Raw genomic sequence first — 24,773 nt, 5'->3', positions numbered from 1 at the left:
ACAGATTTTAATTATGTTACTTTTATTCCTTTACCTTTCTAGGAAAAGGCTCAACCCAAATATTTCAGAGCCATGAATTTCTACCATTGCTAGACATTTTAAGTTTTCTATACACCTCTTAGCTATGTATTAATATAATTTTCCATTTGTCTTTGCTGTTCATCAGCAATCATGATTTTTACTTACCAAAAAACTGCATCACTTTACTTACCAAAGTAACATGTTGCATAATGGATTAATTTATGTCTTCCAATAAACTTTTGCATTGGCAGTGAAATCGACAAGAACATTGATTATATGTCAAATTTGAGGAGAGATAAATGGGTAGTAGAAGGTAAACTCCGCAAGTAAGTCCTGCTTTATTAAAATTAATATACTGTTTTTCTTTTTCATAAGTTCCCAAGTAAAACATACAAATTACAAGGAAAGAATTTAAACTTAATTTTGTCTAAGAATTAGAAAAGGTAAAGCTTTAATTAAGCTGAGATATGAAATTAATAAAACCCAGGGCCAGAATTTTCAGTGGACAAAAGATATAATGAGGTTCACTGAGCCCATAAGAAGACTTAAAAGAAAGTCAGTTTATCTTTTTCTTTCAAATTTAGAAGAAAGTCAGTTTATCTTTTTTTCTTTCAAAGAAGCCAATCAATCACATATTCTAAGATTGTTGTTGCTATCAGGTTAGTTTTGCCTTAAATAGAATCTGTTTGAAACTACAACTTTTTCTCTTAATTACTTTCTAATTAAAGTTTGCTTTCACAGAGAGTTAACATATCCAAATGTATTCAGCATTAAAACTTAATTAGCTTCCTGCCAGGAAATATAATGCTGAAATTATTCAACTTCCATGCTAAGAAGATAGTTTCTTTGCAGTAATTTGAATTGAAATGTATTCAGTCAGATAGTATAGGATCAGGAATTATCACTTGGCCATTGCTACAGTTAATCTTTCCTGTTTTCTAAGTTTTTTTTTTTTTAATGTGCTCTAATTCCAAAGAGATATCCAGAGTAATTCTTGAAAGTTAATATATTCTGTAATTTCTGGAAACATATTCTTAAATTTCCTTAATTCTAATTTTTATTGTCATTGATGTGTTGATTGCTGTAACAGAAATACCATGAGGTATTTTTGCTTAAAACTCATAGTATGCTCCTTAAAAAGTATAGAGAGAAGCCTTTTCTTCCATATCATCATTTTTTTCATATTTAAGGCTCAGAATCATTCATGCTAAGAAAACAGGCAAAAGAGACACTTCAGGTGGCATTGATCTTGGAGAAGAACAGCATCCATTGGGCACACCCACTCCAGGACGCAAGCGAAGAAGGAAGGGAGGAGATAGTGATTATGATGATGATGACGACGATGACAGTGAGGACCAAGCTGATGAAGATGATGAAGATGAAGAAGATAAAGAAGACAAAAAAGGAAAGAAGACTGATATCTGTGAAGATGAGGTAATCAAATTTAGGTTGATTTTAGTACTTAACTAAGACTGCATAACATTGAAAAATAACACGGAACTTGTAGTCAAATGAATTTGGGTTTAAATTCCATTGTGACACTTGACTCAATTTCTTCATCTGAAAACCAAATATTATTATATTCACCTCAAAGTTTTTCTGTGATGGTTAGGTAAATATTGAATGTCCAGACATGGGAGGCACTTACATTGAATGAAAGAAGCTACGTTTTTCTGTTTATGTAATGACTTGAGGGTTCTCCAAAGAACTATATGGATTCTCAATTTTAGATATCCTTTTTCATTCTGTTAACATTCTATCTTATATTTATTTTGTACAATACTTCATGCCTTTAAAGTATTGTCAGGTTTAGTGAAACTGATGTGCTTCTCAAACCCCAGTTTACTAAATGCCTAGCTCCAGGCACTTTTGATCAGAGATGAATATAACACTGAAAGTACTCCCTCAATTCACAGTCTCACTGAGGAAGATTTACAATAAGAAAATGTAATGTGTTAAACATTAACTGTTTTGATAGCGGTATTTACAATGTACTTACTAGGCAGTATAAAGGAAGGACATTTAACCTTTATGAGGAATAAATTGGGGCAAAGGCTTTCTGGACTCATTAGCAGAGGCTACAAGTTGGGCTGAATGTTAACCTGGAGAAGAATCCTAGAGTCCATGAAAGAATCTTCCAGGCAGAAAGAATAGCATGAGCAAGTGCACAGAAGCCTTGAAACCACAGTGTGTGTTAAGGGACTTACAAGTGCTTCAGTGTACTAGAGAGCCTCATATGCAACAACTGTGAACCAGGACTTTATACTTTGTGGTGACAGGAAGCCACTGAAGGGTTATAAGTGAGGGAGTGACATGGTCAGACTTATATTTAAGTGGCTCACTGTGGCATCTCTGTGGAAGATAGAAACAGATTTGGGTTGGGCAAGATCAGAGGTGGGAAGATCAGTCAGGAGGTATTACAGCAGTTTAGGTGAATTGTGAGGGGTCTGAACTAGCCCAATGGAAGGAAAGGATTCAATAATTATTTAGGAGGAAGGATGAGTAGTATTTGAAGGTGGACTGTGTAGGTTGATGCAGGGAGAGGTAGGATTGATTCCTGCTCTCTGGCTTGGGGACTGCTTGCCATCCTTGCCATTAACTGAGAGAGAAATCAGAAGGAGCAGAGTAAATAGCTGATAGGGGAGGAGGGGAAAACAGAACAAGTCATTGAATACAGGATATGATGGTAGGTTTATTGTGGACTTGCTGAGTTTGAGCTGCCTGTGCAGAAGTTCAGCAATTGGATTTAACAATCTGAAGCTTGAAGAAGAGTTCAGTCCTGACAGTGCAGACCTGGACGTTATTAGCGCACAGACAATAGTTTAAAATAATGAGTTGGGTAAATTTGCACTGGGGATTGATTTATTGATTACAGTAATGGACTGAGGTTGGAACCCCAGGGAATGCCAGTATTTAAGAAGAGCCCACAAGGCCTCTTGTTGAAGGAGAAACAGAAGTAGGAAATTTCTGTAGTGGGTCAGGGATTTCCAAGTCTAAGACTACCTCCAGAGTTAGAGTGATTCAGTAGTTTGACTCACAGAACTCAGCATGTAGTCATGTTGTGGCTATGAATCATTACAGCGAAAGAAAATGGAGCAGAACCATCACCGAGAAAAAGCGTATGGGCCAAAGTCCAAAGGAAGCCAGGCCAAGCTTCCAGGAGTCTTTTCCCAGTGGAATCACACAGGATGGGCTTATTTCTCCCAGCAGTGAGTTGTAACATGTGTGAAATGTTGTATACTGAGGAAGCTGAGAGATTCTGTGCTGAGTTTTTATTAGGGGCTAGTTGCATAGGCATCTTCTGCGTAGCATGTGCCAAAATTCCAGTCTCCTGGAAGAAAAGTAAGTGTTCAGTATAAACCACATTGTTAGCACAGTTTAGGTCTAGTGAGCTATTCTTATCAATTAAGAGTGGGGGAACGCTCCAGAATCTAAGTCCCCAGACACCAGCTGAGGGCTGATCTTTCGAAGGCCTACAATGTTAACTCTTTTCTATACATGCAGTAATAACAAAAATCAAGAAAGCTGAACATTTTTAAAATGAGGGAATGATAAACAGTGTTAAGGCAGCAGGAGTCTGGTGTGATGAGGACTGGAAGTGGTTGTCAGATTTGGTAACCACTGCCAGCACCATTTCATTAGAGGGGTGTGAGCAGAAGCCAAGCCAGGACTGATTGAGAACAAGAGAAAGTGAGAAGGTGAATATGACTGTTTCAAGCACTGTGCTTCAGAAGAAAGGGTGGTTCTAGAGGGGGACAGACACCAAGGATCTTTTCAGATGTGAAAGACTTGAGATGATTTTTGGTTGAAGGGAAAGAGTCAACAAAATGAGAGAGGGCTGTTGAAGATTAAAGAGATGAAGAACCTAATTAATGGAATAAAGTCCCTATAGATATTGGAAGGGATTCAGTTAAAGTAAAGAAGTGGCTAGCTTTGAAGAGTAGGCTAAAGTGGAGAAGGCAAGGCCATAGAGGGGTGTGGGTGTGGGTGTGTGTTTAAGGGAAGCTACCATAAGCCATGGAAATGGACATGTATAAAAGGAAGATAAAGGTTGATATTTATCTTTTACCAGAAAAGAATGCTAGAAATATTGATAGGGTTGCAGAATGGCATTCAAAAAACAATATACATCCAACTGTTCCTTCTGCCCTCAGGGCCAGGAGTATTTAGCTAAGGAAGTCTAGAAAGAACTCTTTTCCTTTGCTATGTCAACTCAGTACCGCTGGAGAAATAAAGAAGGTTTAGAGAGATGAGTGTATTGATGGAATGTGTGAAAATAATATCAAATCAAGACCAATGACAAATTAATCAAATTTTTAACTGAACCTGGATAATAACGTAGAGGAATTTATAAGATTATGTGCTACACAACTGTCTTAAGTAAAAATAGCATAAATGCAAAACATTTTCATAAATTCTCCCCCAATGTTATATTTTAAACCGGAATGATAAAAATCACTAGAGTGAGCTTTACTTCTTGTAAGAGTACCAAGCTGAAAAGGAGACCACATTGAGATTTCTTGCAGAAAGTACTTCATAATGTTGTACTTCTGAAACCACTTGATCACGTACTTTCACGCTGTGACCAACAATGTGAAGGTATATAATTTAGGTATCAGAATTGTAATTACTTAAACAGAGATACTGTTTATAACCAATCTGCTTCATTTGGCAAGTGGAGCTGTTTCCTTTGAAGGAATTAAACTTTCCTGACCAATATTAATCACCTTTTTACAGAATTATTATCCCTTTTCAGCACTTAATATTATAAATTGTCTTGAAGTTTTAACTCTCATAAATTAGACAATCGTGTATTAGGATTTCAGTGTATTCTACTGGGTAGTCATCCCACTAAATTAGAATTTATTTACAGAAATTATTTGTTTTACCTGGCTTTTTCACATGGAGAATTAGCTAACTATACATTTTTTTCTTTAAAAGGGATAAAGACTATTAAAAACCAGTATTAATGTTTTAAAAATCATTATTAATATTTTTTAGGAAAGATGTGTTATTTAAAGTAATTTTTTTGAATGTTGAATTATAGAGTTAATTAGATTATAGGGTTTCATTGATCAAAATCCTGGCAAATGTGTATCTTATTACTAATGTGAGAAAACAGTTTTAAAATGTTTGAAAATAGTGAATATTTTAGGACCTGGGAAACCAAGTTAACATTTCGTTTAAATGATTTGAGAGCTTTTCTTTATAATGAAGAACTGGTAGCCACTTAACAATTTCCTAATAAAATTAAATTTTAACTATTTAATGAACCTGATTGATAAGATAGACACATTATTCCTCCAAAAATATGTTTGGCCTCTTCATTAAAGTATAGGTAGAGTGTCAGTAGTTATATTCCTTAAAAGATTAATTGCAAGAGTCCTTCCGTCGAGACCCATGTTATCCCTTTTACTTAGAAGAGACTGCCCTGAGACTAAGTCACAGCCCTGTATCTCAAGGATGATTCCCTCTTCTGTTCACTGTTCATTTTTTCAACACATGGAGTCTTTCCTTAATACTTAGGTTTGTGTTGAAATCTAGGTGAGCTTTAACCTCACAAGTTGGCATGTAGCAGATTATGTGGACAATTAAACTTTGACATATAAGGGCATAAAATGGCCTTCTTTTTTGGTTGGGAAACCAAGGGGAACCATGGCAGGGTTAGAGTCTGTGTTCTTGGTTTTGTTGTTGTTGCCTTTCTCTCTGGCCTTGGAAATTCCTTTATATCTCTTAAAATTATGAGGACTATTAGCCAAAATTCCTTTAACTAAAACTTTAGTAGACATATTACTTCTTTGTCATCTTAAGAAAAGTCTTAGAAATGGCTCTTAAATTTGGCTGATCCATAGCTACTTTGATGTCTTACTTCAAATATTTGTTGATTGAATTGATTTTTACATAAGCAAATTATCAAACATTTATCCTGCTGGTCACTTTAGAATCATATAGTTATTAAGTATCTAATTAATTAAAGTATCAAGATTTAAAGAGTTATTGAGCCTGTTTTCTTTTGAATAGAAATCATGTTACTGTTAACACAAGTAATATGCCTAATGCCATTGTAAACTGGCACCCTAAATTTGGATAAGGAGTGGATAAATGATAGGTAATGGTTAAACTGTTGTGGCTTTTCTTTCACTTTCTTTTATTGGGGAGATAACTATACTGGTCTAGAAATACCTGTTGGTGAGAGTGGCTGGTGGCAGTGTGGCTTTTTAAAAAAGCTTATAGAAAGTGCACATCAAAAACAAGTTCTTATATTTTTTAAACCTCAGATGTACCTGCATCTTCTCATTAAAGTACAATTTTCAGAAAAAAGGAAAATAATCTTATTTATGTATTATGTACTGGGAACTCTGCTAGTTACTTTCTGACCTGTTTTTATTTAATCCTCACAAAAATCCCATGTTACAGATAATGTTATCACAAAATAATGTTATCACCAATTTACAGATTAGGAAACAGCCTTAGAATTGTTGAATGATTTGCGTATAGGAAACAGTGCAACTGAAATCCAAAGAAGCACATACACCTTCCATTTCTTCAGTATTTTCCTCTAATACACGCTTTCCCTCTAATATATACTTTGGGGATGTCTTTCCTATATTCATTTTCTAGAATTTCATATAATCACAAACTTTCCATTTATGAAGTCAGTAGTGTATATAGTAGGAATTATTTTTCTTCTAAATGCTCAATGTGTTCAAAAAACATCTTCTTTGCTCTAAAAAGAGTCTTTCAGTTAATGGTACCAATATTTTGGCAGTCTCCCATTAAACCTTTAATCATAATTTACTCCTTCATCTCCCTCACCCCTCTCTGCCTCAAATCCATAACTTGCCAGGACTTAACCTTTCTAACCATGTAATACCTCTCATATCCATTTGCTTTTCTCCATTCTCTTTTTTTCACCCTAGTACATTCCACATCCTCCCTTCCTCTTGAGTCATTGCAAAAGTCTACTAACAAGATTTGCCCATTCTAGTTCTTTCCCTGCTCCAGGCCATCTTACAACTATTGCCATATTAATCTTTGTAAAGCATAGTTTTGTATGTTTAATCTCCCTCAAAGGATCACATTAGTATCTATTGCCAAGCATTTACAGCTCTAGACAATTTAGTCCTAAACTCATCTTTGCCCTACCTTACCTCTTCATGTCGAGATGTATCAGACTCTTTCTGAAATGCCCTGTCCTCTTTTCTTGGGTCAATTCCTAACAATTTTTCAGTAGCTAATTAAAACACAACTTCTTCCATATAGCCTCTCTTGATAGATTCCCACTAGAAGTAATCTCACCCTCCTCTGAGCTCCATGACCCCTAATCTCTACCTCCCTTGAGGTCCTTATAGTTGTCTGCTATTTGGCAGTTTTTATTTATTAGTGTAATGTTTTATGTGCCTTCCTGCCAGATTATTAGCTCTATAGAGAGCAAGAACCGAGTCTTACTCACTTCCATAGTGTCTGTCCTAGTACTTTGCATATAGGAGGCTTTCATTAAAGATTTGCTGATTGATTGAATGCATAAATCTCAAAAACAGGTAAATGATACTGTATTTTGTTATGTATAGGATGAAGGTGACCAAGCAGCAAGTGTTGAAGAGCTAGAAAAACAGATTGAAAAACTAAGTAAAGTAAGCACTTTTCAGATTATAGTTTATATCCTTTTTTTTTTTTTTTTTTTTGGCAGTGTTTCAAAAACCCACCTTGTATGGATTGGTGTTTGTGGATGCAAAATAAAAACAATCTTTTTGTAACTAATTAAAATGAGGAGCTTTAGAAATATTCTCACAATTAAACCTTAAAAGTTTAATGCCAAGGTTAAAAACCTGCCACTTAAGGCATGGTACTAAACTTAACCAGGGCCTGTATTCTTCAGTTCTTCTTTTAAATGCAAAATATCAATAAATGTATGGTTTTATTTCTTGGAATTAACTACTTTTAAAATTCAGTCGAATTTATGGTAATAGTTTTAGCATCTTGTGTTTTATTTTACATTAGTATATTTTGGATTTTATTTGTATTGGATTTATAAACTATATATATTTATGTACTTCTCACTAAAGGTTGAATTTCAGTAGCATTAGTGAAGTTTTAGATGAACTTTTTGTTTAAAAAAATGAGTTTTTAAAGGTATTATGAGATTAATATTATGAGAAATCTGTGTATTATATCCGTGTTAGGTTCATCACAAATTTATCCCCAAATTTAGTCATATTACGTTACCTGAGTTTACAGCATGAGTATAAAAACAGGCAAATACAGGTATGTTCAATTACATATATAAGTATTAATTATATATTGTAATCAATAGAATTAAGCCAATTTGCTTTGGCTCGATAAAATACTTGATCACATTGTTTAATTTATTGTCAAGTATAAGATATGCTTTACTACAAGTTACTTGATAAAATAAAATTTATCTTTTTAATCTGTGGCAGCAAAAATATTCTAGTTACCCTTAAAGTAATTTCTATCTTTATAAGGATTACTGAAATTAAAACCAGGAATGTAATACTTAACTCTTTTGCTGTCTTTTCCCAGTAGTGAAACTTATCAGCTCTATAGGCATCATAAGTGTAAAGTCACTTATATATTAATTTTTAAAGCACTTAACACCCATAGCTTAATTATATGCATCATTTTTTAACAGCAACAGAGTCAGTACAGAAGGAAGCTCTTTGACGCTTCTCACTCTTTACGTTCGATGATGTTTGGCCAGGATCGTTACAGACGCCGGTACTGGATTCTTCCCCAGTGTGGGGGGATTTTTGTAGAAGGCATGGAGAGTGGTGAAGGTAGGAACTATTAACTGTTACAAAGTAATATAAGAAACCATATTTTTTAAAACCCTGTTATTCCTTCAATATGTTTTGTGCTTTCAGAATCCAATTTGCTTTATGGATAAATATTGTAAAACCTTGATTCCCATTCCTTTTGAACTCATAATGGCCCCTTCACTGATAAATATTCCTTCTCTGTCCATGATTTTTCTCTTGCTGCTCTTTCTGACATCAAACATAAACTATCCTTTTTCTTATTTAGTGGGCAAGGGTCTTCACTTGTATCATCCTTTACAGCTACTGCTCCACTTCTCTTCCTTCCCATTGTCAAGTTTTCTAACGTGTGCTTTATTCTTTAATCTTTGCAACAAGCATCCATCCTGACAGTATCCCTGGAGGTAACTTGCTTAAATCTAAGATCCTTATTATAATCCTCATTCATCTTGAAATCTTGTTCATGGTTGACATTTGTCATCACCTCCTTCTCCATTAAACTTTTTCCTTTCTTGAGTTTTGTGTTGTAACATGATTCTTGATACTCTACCTTTAAACTATTTTTTTGCTGGCTCCGTTCCTATTATATTAACTAGCACAGAACATCATGCATTTATGTGCTCAGTAATCCATCTGAATTGAACTTTTCAGAGCTCCGTGTCTGGACATTTCCAAATGTTTAAATTCTTATGGGGCCAAAAATGTTACGTTGGTGCTTACTGGTTTCAGGATATAGCTTTTGTTCCCACAGTGATATATGGGGGCAAAAACTTCTTTCAACATATTTTGTTGAATACCGACTATATACCAGGCATTTCTAGGTACTGCAGGATATTGAGTATATAAAATGTAATCCATGATATGTAGAAGTTTAACAGCCCATTGGAGAGAGAGTATTGATTAATCACATAGACATCTGGAACAGAAATTATATAAAGTAGTTATTTTTAGCAATGGAACTACCCTTTTTTTAAATAAAAGTCTTAATGGGGGCAGAGCAGTTCATGAAACAATGCATTTAATGTGCTTAGAATAATGGCTGGCATGTAAACATTGTTGGCATCTAGTAAACAGTGTTATTATTGTTTTGCACAATAATATATTTCCTGTGAATTCAAATTGTATGAAGTAAGAGTATAAAGTCATGTCTTGGGATGATGTGTGAAAGTCATGCTCTGTCTTTCTCAGGGCAGGGATGGCTGATGGATTCAGGAAGTGTACGTGGAGGCATCAATTGTGTTTTATTTCTTGTTTAAAATGGATGTAGATGTTGATTTAATAGGATAATGTTCTTTTTTTTTAACTTTGCTTAAAATATTTGAAAGTAAAATATTTTTAAGCATGGAAAATTAATTAAAATAAAAAATAAAAGGATACCTTCAACAGAATGAAAAGGCAACCTACTGAATGAAGAAAAATATTTGCAAATTGTATATCTGATAAGGGACTAATATCCAAAACATATAAAGATATACATATACATCTCAATAGCTAAAAACACGGTCTGATTTTAAAATGGGCAGAAGATCTGAATAGACATTTTTCCAAAAAAGATACCCAGATGGCCAACAAGTACATGAAGAGATGCCCAGCGTCATTAACCATCAAGGAAATGCAAGTCAGAATCACAGTGAGGTATCACTTCTCACCTGTCAGAATAGCTGTTATCAAAAAAAGACAAGAAATAACAAGTACTGGTGAGGGAGGATGTAGAGAAAAGGGAACCCTTGCACACTGTTAGTGGGAATGTAAATTGGTGCAGCCACTATGGAAAACAATATGGAGATTCCTCAGAAAATTAAAACTAGAACTACCATATGATCCTTAGAAACCTAATTTAAAATGACAAAATTCTGAGTCACTTGAAGGTGCAGAGCTTTGGTAAAGCTAAAGAGCACGTAAAGAAATGTCTGGATGAGTGGCTTTGCCTTAGCTGTAATAAGAATCACCTGAGACGCTTTTAAAAAAAGGGTGGGGGGCCCTACCCCAGACCAATGAAAGCTTCTTCAGTTTAAGGGCCACATACTTCTCAGTGACCTGGGCATGTAAACTTGAAATTATTTAGGACATCAGCTTATCCTTCAAAATGTCTGAAGTCAGTCTCTCTGCAACACTACTGAAATCAGTTCTTTCTCACTGTGTATTTGGATTGCTACCACTGTCCTCAACTTCTCCAGTTACAATTCCCTCCTTCCATTGCATTCTGTCACCATATCACATCTCTGCTCCAAAACCTTGAGTGACTCCCTACTGCCTATAGGATGTTGTAATAAATCAGTGTGTAACCTCGCATCCCAGGCCCTCTGTAAATCTGACCTCAAAATACCTTTTCCACTGTTCTCCAATCTGAATTTACACAGACCAGTCTACTTACTGTTGCTCAACACACGCTTGTTCCTCCCTCTGTGTCTTTACATACCGTGCTTTGCCAAATTCTGTTCAATGTAATGCTAATTTGCCTTTTCTTCAAACATCTGAATTTCGCCTGTCTTTCTTGATCCAGCTCAAATCCTAGCCCTTTTATAAACTCTTCCCTAGCTTATTTAAGTGGAACCAGTTTTTACTATCTGTGAACTAGAAAACCAAATATTTGTACCATTATCTTGGCACGCTGATATACGCGCTATTACTTACATTTCTTAAATTTTATAAGCCCCATATGTACAACTTTTTATCTTCCATAGTGTTAAGTGTAGTACTTTACTACCATAGGCACACTAAAAATGCTTTAATTAAGAAAGTAAATAATTAATTAAATGTCTATAAGGTTTATAAGAATTGCTTACAGGAGACTTTTTCTAAATTTATTTAATATTAGGCCTCTCCAACTAGAGAGCATTGATTGAGTGAGTATACAGTTATTAGGCTTCAGTTTCCATTCCTACCACTTCACCTCTCAAGACCCTGAATTACCTGTCCACAATAGAATTCTAATAGGCTCTGTATAAATTCTTTGGTTGTTAGAAGGATCATGTCAAATAATGGATGTAAAAGCGCTCCAAGGTGGTATTTAACTATTAATTGTACCTTACACTATTATTTGTGATTGTGTACAGTACGACAGGGAAAAGTAGAAATAGTTTTTCACTTAAAGATTGTTTTCTCATAAAGTTTTTAATAATTCATTGATGAATGTGGGTCTCCTGTATTATTCTAAGCACTATGGAAGTCATAAAATAAATAACAGATGTAGACTTTTTTTAATCAAGTGTTTAGTATGCACCTGTACTGTACCCTGTACTAAGTACTATGGAAATACAAAAGAATCAATTAAAAGAGCTCACAATCTAATTGGAAAGATACAGCATCCGTGAAGACAACAAACATGTGTAAATATATAATGTAGGCAAGTACTATATCTGAGAGGCAAGGCTGATAAGGATGAATAAGTACCAACTGGTAGAAACTACCATGAAATTAATGGATAATGAAAGTTAATACAGTGTTAACAATATGTGTTATTATATTCTGCCCATTTATCACTTTTTTAAAGTTCTTTAAAAGCATGATCTATTCTTAATATTAAGTTAAATTTAATATTCATCTATTTAAAAGTTTAAATGCACAAGTTTTTAAAAATTCCCTATAATATCATTATCACTGATAATATTACATAGAGACAATAATCAGATCTTGGATTACCTCCCAAGTAAAATATTAATTAAATTCATGTTGTGAAAGATGCGAGATAACCCACACCACGAGCGAAACATATGGTGCTAATAATAATAAAGTTTATCAGTGATGGTAACCTAAGAGAAGAGAGATTCAAAGCACACAGGATCTCCTAAGCCTCCAAGTGGTTCTGCAGGGCTGTGCCTTATCCAGCTGCAGGCTGGTAAGCAACAGAGCAGTCTAAGAGACATGCCTGCCTTCACACTACTCTATATTCTCAAGTTAGCCCAAGAAAACCCTTTGTTTCTCTAAACAGCAACATGTATATCAAAGGACCTCTGGACCTGGGAACAGCACTAGGGAGTATGAATGCAAAGGACCATGGTCCCCATACTGAGGGCCCAGGGAACAATGCCAACATCAGCTAAATTTCCTGCTATCCCTCTGCACACCAGCTCAGTGACTAAACTGGCTTGCTCAGGGGCCTCAAGGAAGAAGGAAGGAGGAGAACCCCCATAGTTACTTAGCTAAAGCTAAGAGTTTATTTCCCTTCAGTCTACCCCATGACTCTTGGTGGGATGTTTCCATCTGAAACAGTTACCAATTGGATTTTTTTTTTTTACTTTTTTTTTATTGAAGTATAGTCAGTTTAGAATGTTGTGTCAGTTTCTGGTGTACAGCACAATGCTTCAGTCATACATGAACATCTATATATATATATTCATTTTCATATTCTTTTTCACCATAAGCTACTACAAGGTATCAAATATAGTTCCCTGTGCTATACAGTATAAACCCGTTTATCAATTTTATATGTACCAGTCAGTGTCTGCAAATCTTGAACCCCCAATTTATCCCTTCGCACCCCCTTCCCCCCGGTAACCAGATGTGGAAAAAACCCAAACCAAAACAAATGAACTTACTTATAAATCAGTTGGATTTTAAATGGTACCTTCTAAAGAAAACATCAAACGTCCAGATAAATTCCAAAATAAACAATATACCAAAGCATTAGGAAATGAGCCTAGCTCAAATGGTAGAGCTCATGCCTAGGACGCATGAGGTCCTGGGCTCAAGTCCCAGTACCTCCATTAAAAAAAATAATAAAATCTAATATTAAATAAACAAATAGATGTAATGACCTCACCCCCACAAAAAAAATATTTTTTAAAAAAAGAGTGTCACTCTGTCCCTGAGAAGATAAAGAGTGTTCTACACAGTGTAATAACAAAATTATGAACGGCCAGGGTAAATGTGAACTCTGCAGCAACGAGGAATAATTCCCATGATGTTGTCTGGGAGTGGAAAGCCTAGAAGGTCCTCCTCCACAGTTAAGTAGGTTGAGTTTGACAAATCTAAGATTGTGAGAGCTTTGAGATGAGTGTCATTGTGTGGGATAGCTGCAGAGGATTATTCAGTACTGTTTGTTAATATCTATAAGGTAAATGAATCATATTCCAACCATCCTCTCACCTTCTGTGGTCAGGCATGTTTATACCCAAGGAAAATCCATAATTATTTTCAGGGGTGATCCATACAGTCCTTTTTTTCTGGAACAGTAAATTTCACATGAAACCAGGAGTTGCCGTTTTCCCACCAAAGATGTCCTCCAGATGGAATACCCTATATGGTATAAGGACTGCAGCAAAATCTCCCCCTGCTAGAGTGAGTGAACAACACATTTTAGAACTGTTTGGAGAAAAGAGAGAATCAAAATTGCCCCTCCTGTGGGTGTAGCTAGCAAGTGTCATCTGGAAAGCAGGAGACTATCGACGACATTTGTATCCATCCATTCATCTGTAGTATGAACAACAGGAACCTCCCAGCCACCTATTGAAACCATTATCAGTATACTTTTTTTGGAGAGGAATATTGAGGTATAAAAATGCAGGGTCCTAGAAAGAGAAAGAAAAATACCATATGCTATCACTCATATGTGAAATCTATAAAAAAGAAGACACTAATGAACTTATCTACAAAACAGAAACAGACTCACAGACATAATAAACAATCTTATGGTTACCGGGAGGAAAAGGGGTGAGAAGGGATAAATGGGGAATTTGAGATTTGCAAATATTAACTACTATGTATAAAAATAGATAAATAAATTTCTTCTGTATAGCGCAGGGAACTATATTCAATATCTTATAGTAACCTATAATGAAAAAGAATATGAAAACAAATATATGTATGTATCTGTATGACTGAAACATTAGGTTGTACACCAGAAATTGACACGTTGTAACTGACTATACTTTAATTAAAAAAAAAAAAAGTGAAGGAGAAATAAAGACTTTATCAGACAAAAGAAAATGAGGGTCCTGGCATGCCCAATAGATTCTTCATTTCTGCTCTTCAACTCCAGGAACTTCATCAAAGTAGAGGAACCTTTATGAGGTATAAGCATCATTTGAAGTAAAAACAATAGAGGGCAGCCAAACCAGACAGTCTTATAGAAGTCGTTGTTGAAGGGTTGATGCAGCTATCTTTTGGAATGCTTCTTCTGCATTCTCTACTGCCTGTGGATAAGAGGTAGCAGGAATCAACCACCCAATGCCATGTTAGCAAGTCCATTGTTAGATGGCAGCAATTGTGAAAGGAATCCTAATTGTCTGATTGTATCATTTCTGGAAACCCCAATATGTAACACACATGTTTCAGTCTTAATAGTATGTATATATTGCCCACATATGCAAGAGGCACAGTAACCCCATATCCAGAAAAGGTGTATACTATTCAGCAGCTAGAGGAAAGCAGATACCCCAAAACTAGCTAATGCACCCAGGGTCTCTTAGCCAGAGACTTTGCAGTGCTAGTGTCAAGTCGAGTTGACTGCACAGGTTGTTAAATTGTGAAATGGCGTTGCTCAGTACCCTACCTGAATCTGTGCTTGTTTAAGAAATGCATCCTCTTTCTCCTCCAGGTATGCAACACTGTTGCACAACCTTGGCAGTTCTCGTAAGAACAGCTGGGTTTTGGCAACATACCTGGCCAACAGGTATAGACGCTCCCAGTAGAGATCACAATAAATATGTCCAGCCGATATGTGGACATACTTTTGCTGGACTTAAATACCCCCGTCTACCCATGCCAGTTATGCAACCATAACTGAGAAAAGAACAATGAGTTGAAGCAAAAGGTCCAAAAGCTTTTGCAGTGATTGTAATTCTGGTCTTTCAGCCATAATGAATGCTGAATCCCAGCTCCAGTAGAGAAATGTGTATGCCAAGGCTCTTTTGCATTCTGGAACAATGGATATTTGGTTCCTCATTTCTAGCAAGCCCATAAGTGTTTGAGGTTGTTCTCCTTTCCAGCAAAATGAACTGAAGAGTATGGTTTAGCAACCCTTTGGAGAAGAACCCTAGTCCTCTTTAGGTTTGAAACAGCCCAAGTCAGGGAACAAAAGAAGCCTGGCTTCAGGAGTTGAATCAAACTCATAATGTAGAGCTGATGTAACCCCATTTCTAAAGAGTCAGGATAATGTAGGCTGTTTCTCCTGGTTCTATTCTGAGTCTTTCCTGAGGAGTCTAGAGGCTGTGAGATTTTATCAGACGGTTTGTTAGGGTGAGGCTTAATGTCTCTAATCCCTGAAGGAGATTCCACCCCAGGGACCTTCTCCATCTAATCTCCTTTGTCTCCCACTCTCCTAACAACTCTTTAGTATTGAATGTGAACCACTCAGTATTCTGTGTCTCATCTCACAGGACTCTTTTCCATGGTTTCAGTGGGTCGTTCAAGTTTTTGAATAGGACTACACCCCTACACCCTAGGGTTATGCAGCCATCAACTTCTGTCTTATCAATCCTTCTGTTTATGAGCAATACCACATTCACTGGTATGAACCTGTCAATATTCTCTGTTCTTTGTTCTTTTTTTTCTTTTTATTTTGTATGGAAACCAGTGTCATTTACTAAGCTGTCTATTGTCATTTTCTCCCCTGAAATGGGGCTTGTGTGACCTAGAAGAACTATTTCATTCCTAACAGTGCCTCCTGCATGAAAGAGTAAAGTCAAGACCATTGTCCTTTCAGGTGGACCTTTTCTGATCCAATCATCCAACAGTGTCTGCACCAACAGCGTGTTGCCAGGCATCCCCCTGGGTTTTCAAGCCCTGGTTTGCTTATGATCGTGCTCAGAACAGCTAGTCCCATTCAATTCAAGAGTCAGGAAGATCACAGGGATATATTTCACCAATACCACCAAGCATTCCGTTTGGAAACAGGGTGGCAACACCTGTTTCAGCATTATTAGTCAACCCAGACTGCTCATTCCGTAACAGGGCAGGTGTTTTCCCCTTCTCGGCTTCATTTAGTATTACTGTTGTCCCTCCTTCATGCAAACAAGCAAGCCAAACCTGTAAGGATCCTTCCACATGCTTATGGTGGTGGACCTGTTGAGAACCTAGTTCTCACTCTGTATACTGCTGGATTTCCTCCTGCTGTTGTGTCCACTCAGACTCCCTTAGAGCCTGCCTCACAATAACTGACTTCACAAACACAGGGACCAGTTGCCTCATACATTGTATCAGAGGGATAGTGGGAGTTTGCCCCACTTTCCCTTCTGAAGGGGCTGCTGCCACTCTTTTGAGTTCACCCTCCCTCTTAGGGCTCGTGAAAATCTCTAAGCTGGTAAGGAAGAAGAGACAGAACTAAGTTTCAACTCACCCTATCACCACTAGTCACCCTCTTTAGTGTACCACTTTTGGGCCTTCTGCTATCTTCAGGCATCACTCACTATTAAGACCATCCTAATTCTACCCAGTAAAGTACCACTAACCCCAGGGAGAAATTATGTCCCCCCGCCCTGGGTGCTCCCCTTCCAGAAATCCATGATATCAGGACTTTCTTGGACACCAACCACTGTACAAGATGCATGGTCACAAAATTACTAAGATATACATAGTGCTAATAGCAGCATAGTGTGTTAGTGAAGGCAACTTACAAGCAGAGAAGTTACAGTACATTGAGTCTCCCAGCTACCATAATGGTTCCATAGGACTTGGATGTGTAACGAGAACACTCCAAGAGACAACACACTATACTCCATACCTTGCTTTGTATTTATGGGTTAGTGTAAGAAAGGTAGGAAGCACTTAGTTTCTCCAAGTAACATGTCGAGGTACCTTTGGGTCTAGGAACAGTGCTGGGGGTATGCATACCAAGAATCAAAGTCTACATACCAAGGATCCTGAGAATAGTGCTGATACTAACTAGCTAAAAGCCCTGCTGTCCTTCTGCTGGCCCTCAGGAAAGTGGGAAAGAGGAAAGCCCCATGGCCACTTAGCCAAAACCAAGGATGTGTTGCCCTTCAATTAACTGTTCTAACCGTTTGGGTATGTTAGATTGTATGTTCGATATTTAGAAGGAAAATGCAACAAGTTTATTTGTACTGTGAAGTGAATATTACTCTTCCATTTTGTGTTATGATATGGTCACAGCATTAGGTCTGTAAGTATAAAACCTGAGTCCTGTTAGGATGTGTGGAGGAATCTTACCTGAAGGATGAGGGTATTACAGTAAAAGTCACCTTTTTAAAAATTCTTAGATCAGACTGGGAAGGAACAATCCTAGATAGACAACTGATGAAAATCTGATTCCTTTAGTCTTCTCCACAGTAATAGCAAGATGTCTCCTAGGAGCTGGGTTGTGGTAGCGCTATCAGCATGAAGATAGCATTGAGGAGCAGTGAAAGTATTCCTGAGGTTATGCTAGATTGAATGGGTAAGGGCCCTTGAACCCTGGGAGAAAGCCATTGAACAGAGACCTGTATGCTAAATGCCAAAGTTTTCACATTTCTTGCATTCTTTATCTGCATTTTGATTTTAGTAAAATCTATTTGAAAGTTTTAGCTTGCCTCAGCCCAACTAAGGAGAGCCAAAGGAGAAAATTTCACTTGAACTGAAAGTGGTGGACCCCCTTGGGGTCCACTGACAGCTATTAGTAAACTGAAGGGTTTCACAGTGATTTGATAGAACTCAAGAAGACATAGTCTCTTTCCAGTAGCAAACATTACTATTTTTAGGATTTGTTCTAATTGGGAAATGGTATTTTCTTTATCATTATGCACTTGCTTAAGTTACTACCAGGGAAATTAATCAACTGAACAACATTCCCTGTTTCATCTCTTGTCTTCCTCTTGTTTAGATTGTTTTGAAGATGTTTTTTAATACTCATTTCTACATATCAAAGAAGTAAGGGCTGGAAAGAGCAGGGGATTTTGTGAAATATGAGATAGAAAACTATTTAAAATTAAAGAATCTGTTTATATTAAATATTCTATATATTTTTCAAATTTTTAAAAATAATTTTACATTTCAGTTAGCAATTTGAATATAAAAGTTAAAGATAACCACAGATTATTAAAATGTACCATCAGCTCATTTGACTTTATTAGATGCAACTGAAAAGTCATCAACTAGTCTCAAATCAGTAAAAACATTTTGGTTGGTTGGTCTGTTTTTGAATATATGACAGTGGTTTTTGAGATACTAGTTCTCAGAATAAATCAAGCACCAATATTAATATTTCCTTACTAGCCAATAACTTATGTGAAGTTAAGAAAATTTGTGAGTGCGGGTATTTGAAGAGAATATTTGTGACTCTTTTCACATGTGATGAATTGGAGGTGATGAAGTAGGATGGTCTTCTAAGGGCAAATGTTCAGAAGTGCATAAAGATCATATGAGGCATGAGATTTTTTTCTGGCTGTTTTTGGGATTTTCTCTTATCACTGGTTTTGAGCAATTTGATTCTGGTATGTCTTGGTGTAATTATCTTCATGTTTCTTTTGCTTAGCATTGAGTTTCTTGGATCTGCAGCTTCTAGTTTTCATCAAATTTGGAAAATTTTCAGCCATTATTTTTTCAAATTTAATGTCCTTGTCTGCCAATTGTACTATCTTGTCAGTTTGGGGTTAGGTTTCTTTGACTGACTGATTATGTGTCATGTTTTCCTGCATCTTATATGCGTTTTCATTTTGATTGGATGCAAGACATTGTGTGTTTTACTTTGTTTGGTGTTGGATATTTTTGAATTTCTATAGATATTTTTGAGTTTTGTTTAACTGAAGCACAATTAAGTTGCTTGGGAAAAGTTGAATCCTTTCAGGTCTTTCTTTTAAAATTTGTCAGGCAGGACTAAAACTACCCCTAACTGGTGACACGGGATCCTTCTGAGTACTCTGCCTATACCTGTGAATCTTGTGGTTTCCCAGTCCGATTGGTAGGAACAGGTACTATTCCCAGCCTGTATGAGCACCTGGCACTGTCACTCTAATCCTTTCAGGTGGTCCTTTCCCTGGTCTCAGGTAGGTTCCTCACACATAAGCACTGATTCTTATTCAGCTGAATACTCAAGGGGTCCCTCTGCAGACCTCTGGAGTTCTCTTTCCATGCAACTCTTTCATCTCAAGTACTCTCTCCAGAGCATTCTAGTCACTTTGATCTCCCTTGGACTCTCAGTTTCATCTCCTCATCTCAGAGACTCTGCCGCGCTCCACCTGGATTCTTCCTCCCTGTGCTAAAACCTGGAAATTAACCCAAAGCTATAAGCTGGGGCAGTCACAAGTGTTACTGCATTTGTTTTCTGTTTTGTTACCTCATGTCCAGCATCTTGTAAACTGTGGATTCATATACTTTGTCTGTTTTTTGGTTGTTTCATGCAGAAGTATAAATCTAGTCTCTGTTGTTCCACATTGGCCAGAGGCATAAATCTGAGGTATAAGATTTTAATTCAGGTAAAAACTAATTTCAAGAGAAGCATGTGAGAACTATTTAAACATTAATAGAATATTGGCTAGATAAGTTATTAGATATCCATATAATAAATTTTTTTCAGCTGATTGAAAAAAATGAAATATAATTATATGTTTTGCCATGGAAAACTATCTAAGGTATATAATGAAAATTTATTGAGGAAATATTTATTGAGCTTCTATTTGATAGCAGCCACTGTGTTAAGCATTTGAGATCCAATAGTAAGCAAGATAGACATTGGTCTGCTTTTAAGTAAAGCTTGTTGATTTAAACTCTAGTGTGTAGGTGGGAGTGGAATAGAAAATAGACAAACAGTTTATGGTTTATAATGGTAAATTCTGCAAAGGAAAAATATAAGATGATATTCTAAAGTGAATGGATATAAGGATATATTGTACAACACAGGGAATATAGCCAATATTTTAAAATAGCTATAAATGGAGTATAGCCTTTAAAAATTATGAATCACTATAGTATACACCTATAACTTATATAATATTGTACAACATATACATCGATAAAATAAATAAATAAAGGGAATGAGATGGGGATCCCACTGGAGATAAAGTGATCAGAGAAAACTTCTGTGAGGAGATGATTTAATCTGAGACATGAAGGATAAGAAGCCAGTCACCAAAACAGTATCCCAGGCAGAGAGAGCAGCAGGTGCAAAGGCCCCAAGAAAGGAAAGAACTGAGCATGTTTGAGAAGCTGAAAAAAAGGGGAAAAGGATGAACAAGGTTGTCAAGGACAAGAGTGGTCAGAAGTTGTAGAAATTTTCAGGAACCAGATCATACAGTGTTGTAGGCCTTGCTTAGGAGTTTGGATTTTATTCTAAATTGCAAAAAACTGAGTAATAGTATCCTATTTATGTAACAGTGCAAAATGATGGTTTTATATGTATATAAGATTTCCAGAAGATTATACAGACATGATTGATTAACCACGTTTACCTCTGAAGAGTAGAAATAGGGACTAAGGGAGTCGGGCAGAAAGGGTTTTCTTTATACCTCTCATTACTGAGTATTTTACCTTGGACTTGTATTACTTTTCAAATTAAATAAAGAAGTGGATTTATATTTTTAAAAGAATTCTTATGAATTATTTTTTTAAATTGTTTAAAAATATGAACCAGAAGTTCACAAAGGAGAAATGCCAAAAAACCTATGAAAAGATATTCAGCCTTAATAGTAATCAGAAAAAAAAAATGCAGTTTAGATTTTTATCTCCTAAATTTTGGCAAAAACAAAAAATATACGTAGTATTTAGTCTCCTTGAGGGTGTTGGCAAACCAATGCTCTTATACCTGATGTGTGAACATATATTGATCTAGACTTTCTAGAGGGTGGTTTGACAACATATTTCCAAAAGTCTGCAAAGTATATATCTTAGGACTCAGTAAGTTTTTTCTAGAAATTTATCCTAAGGAAGTAAATCTTAGGAAAAAAATTTTAAGTCCAAAGATACAGATAAAGATAATTCATCATTTACAGCATTTTTATGATAGTGAATAACTGAGCCCTATTAATAGCCATCAGTAGATTGATTCTTCAAATTATGATATATTCCATTGAATATTCTGTAGCCATTAAAATTTATGATGTAGTTATATATTTATTGGCATATCAGAAAGTTTACAGAGTATTATTCAGCAAAACATGTAGGTTAGAATATTATGTATATAATAGGATTTCCTTTTTTTTATTTATAGGTTTAAGTATATATGTGTGTGCATATAGAAAACATGAAAGGGTTTATACAACAATATTAATAGTAATTTTTGCTGTATATTAGGGCTCTTAATTTTTTTTATGTTTTAGTCTTTTGTAATAATTAGTTACAAAATTAATTTTCCAACAAGCAAAAAGTCTAATCTATAAAAAGTGGAAAAATGGAGAGTATTCAGTAACTAGAAAAGTTTCCTAAAATATTTATGCATATAACTTGATAAGTAGTAAAAGAATATAATTATAGTATTGGTTTGATCTGGAGTCACTGATCTTTATAATACTTTTCAATTTTTTAGGACTAGAAGAAATTGCAAAAGAAAGAGAAAAACTAAAAATGGCAGAAAGTATCCAGATCAAAGAAGAAATATTTGAGACTTCCGAGGACACTTTAAATTGTTCAAATCCAGATCACTGTGAGCAAAAGGAAAATCCTAAAGAAAAAGATAACCCAAATCTGTTTCTTCAGAAACCTGGCTCTTTTTCAAAATTAAGCAAGCTTTTAGAAGTAGCTAAGATGCCTCCTGAGTCAGATGTAATGACCCCCAAACCAAATAGTAGTGCAAATGGGTGCACATTGTCTTATCAAAACAGTGGAAAACATTCATTGGGCAGCATTCAGTCAACAGCCACACAAAGCAACATGGAAAAGACAGACTCTAATAATCTGTTCAGTACTGGTTCAAGTGGTCCAGGGAAGTTCTATAGTCCTCTCCCCAATGACCAGTTGTTAAAAACACTGACTGAAAAGAATAGACAGTGGTTTAGCCTTTTACCAAGAACACCTTGTGATGACACTTCACTTACCCATGCTGATATGTCAGCTGCTTCTTTAGTGACTCCTCAGTCTCAGCCACCATCTACGTCACCTTCGCCTGCCCCAGCTCCTCTTCTGGGATCATCTTCTGCTCAGAATCCTGTTGGCCTAAATCCATTTGCTTTATCACCTCTTCAGGTTAGTGCTGCTAATTGTAACTCATTTTTATGTTGCTTTATTTGATCTTTGACCCCATAAAGATTTTCTCTCAAGGGAAATCAGTTGATATTATCCGTGCTACGGTTTGAAATAGGAAGAGTCAGAATTGCTATTACAAAGCCTTCATCAGAACTACTGATGTCTAAACCAAAGCCTCCTTTAATTACTTTCTAACTTATTACTGTTACATTATATCTAAAAGGGAATTACTTGGAAGAACAAATAAAACAGGAAATTTAATGTTACTGCTATTGGATTTAGTTTTCCTCTAATTGTGATAAGTGAAAGAATTTTTTTTTCAGAATTTTAAAAACAATTTCAGAGTCTAAACACTTTTCCTAACTCTTAGCTTGTCCTACTTTTAAAATGTTTTTTTTTTCCAGATGAAAAGTGGAGTATCTATGATGGGACTCCAGTTTTGTGGGTGGCCCACTGGCGTGCTTTCTTCCAATATTCCATTTACATCACCTTTACCTAGTCTGGGATCAGGGTTGGGATTATCAGAAGGAAATAGTAACTCATTCTTGACTCCTAATGTTGCTTCAAGTAAAAGCGAATCTCCAGTACCACAAAATGAAAAAGTCTCTTCAACTCAGTCTACAGCTGTTGAAGTAGCAAAACCAGTGGATTTTCCTAGTCCAAAACCTATTCCAGAAGGTAGGTACATTGAGATGATTTATAGCCACTTACTTTATTGTTACAGATTCCTATATTATGACTGAATCTTTGATGGTTTTATGTATAGTCATAAATCTTTTGATTCATGTTGTACCATTAACTAATATTCAAAATATTTATAAGAAGATCTACATATTTATCTTAACTTAGAGATGCAGTTTGGTTGGTGGAGAATTATTGACCCAGAGGACCTAAAAGCTTTGCTCAAAGTGCTCCATCTCAGAGGAATAAGAGAAAAGGCATTACAGAAACAAATTCAGAAACACTTGGATTATATTACTCAAGCTTGCATCAAGAATAAGGATGGTATGTACCTAAAAGAGATTTCTGCTCTCTTGCTTGGTTATGAGCATTAATTCTTTTATCTTAGAACAAACATATTTGAGTTTATCTTAATCATTAATTTATTAATAATAGGCATTTTTCTATTTGCTCAACAAACAGTAACTACATTTCTTAAATAGGTATTACTTTTTTTTACTTTTTTTATTTGAAGTATAGTTAGTTTATAGTGTTGTGTCAATTTCTGCTGTACAGCACAATGCTTCAGTCATACATGAATATACATATATTCATTTTCATATTCTTTTTCACCATAAGCTACTGCAAGATATCAAATATAGTTCCCTGTGCTATACAGTAGAAACTTGTTTATCTATTTATATATACCAGTCAGTATCTGCAGATCTTGAACTCCCAATTTATCCCATCCCACCCCCTTGGTGTTACTTTCTTAACATTTCTCATGACCTGCAGATGTATTGGTTTTTTTCTTAAAAAAGAATATTCCTACTTTTAAGAGTAAGCTGCCTATTTATGCACAAGTGCTTTTGTGTGTGTTAAGTTACATGTATATGCTATCCCTGGAATGTTACTCAGTTTCTGGGAGAAATCATAGAGGGATAAAGTGGATTTTAAAATTAATTTCTTTTCAAATATAGTTGCTATAATTGAATTAAATGAAAATGAAGAAAGCCAGGTGACTCGAGATATTGTGGAGAACTGGTCAGTAGAAGAACAAGCAATGGAAATGGATTTGAGTATTCTTCAACAGGTAGAAGATCTAGAAAGGAGAGTTGCATCAGCGAGTTTGCAAGTGAAGGTAAAATTGACTTGGAATGAAATCTGTTTTTAGGATAATGGAAGGTAACTATATTTGTTGTATGCCTGATATACACCAGTTACTCTGCTAATTGTTTTCACTTTATCTCATTTAATTCTCAAAAT

The 24,773-nt window shown here is 35.7% G+C and overlaps 1 protein-coding gene across 24 annotated transcripts in view; it reads left to right on the top strand.

The window, feature by feature from the left end:
• Positions 1-24,773, top strand: part of BAZ2B (bromodomain adjacent to zinc finger domain 2B) — a 290,518-nt gene that overhangs the window by 246,153 nt on the left and 19,592 nt on the right. For all 24 annotated transcript variants that reach the window (XM_074363742.1, XM_074363741.1, XM_074363744.1 and 21 more), the window contains 8 exons: positions 273-347; positions 1,212-1,455; positions 7,593-7,655; positions 8,675-8,819; positions 22,192-22,847; positions 23,252-23,525; positions 23,697-23,852; positions 24,488-24,648. In XM_074363742.1, the coding sequence (XP_074219843.1) occupies positions 273-347; positions 1,212-1,455; positions 7,593-7,655; positions 8,675-8,819; positions 22,192-22,847; positions 23,252-23,525; positions 23,697-23,852; positions 24,488-24,648 (1,774 nt within the window). The remainder of the gene's footprint in view (positions 1-272; positions 348-1,211; positions 1,456-7,592; positions 7,656-8,674; positions 8,820-22,191; positions 22,848-23,251; positions 23,526-23,696; positions 23,853-24,487; positions 24,649-24,773) is intronic.

This window comes from Camelus bactrianus, chromosome 5 (assembly GCF_048773025.1).
Source record: "Camelus bactrianus isolate YW-2024 breed Bactrian camel chromosome 5, ASM4877302v1, whole genome shotgun sequence".
NCBI lineage: Eukaryota > Metazoa > Chordata > Mammalia > Artiodactyla > Camelidae > Camelus > Camelus bactrianus.
Note: the sequence above shows the minus strand (reverse complement) of the source record. Positions and strands in the feature narration are given on the sequence as shown.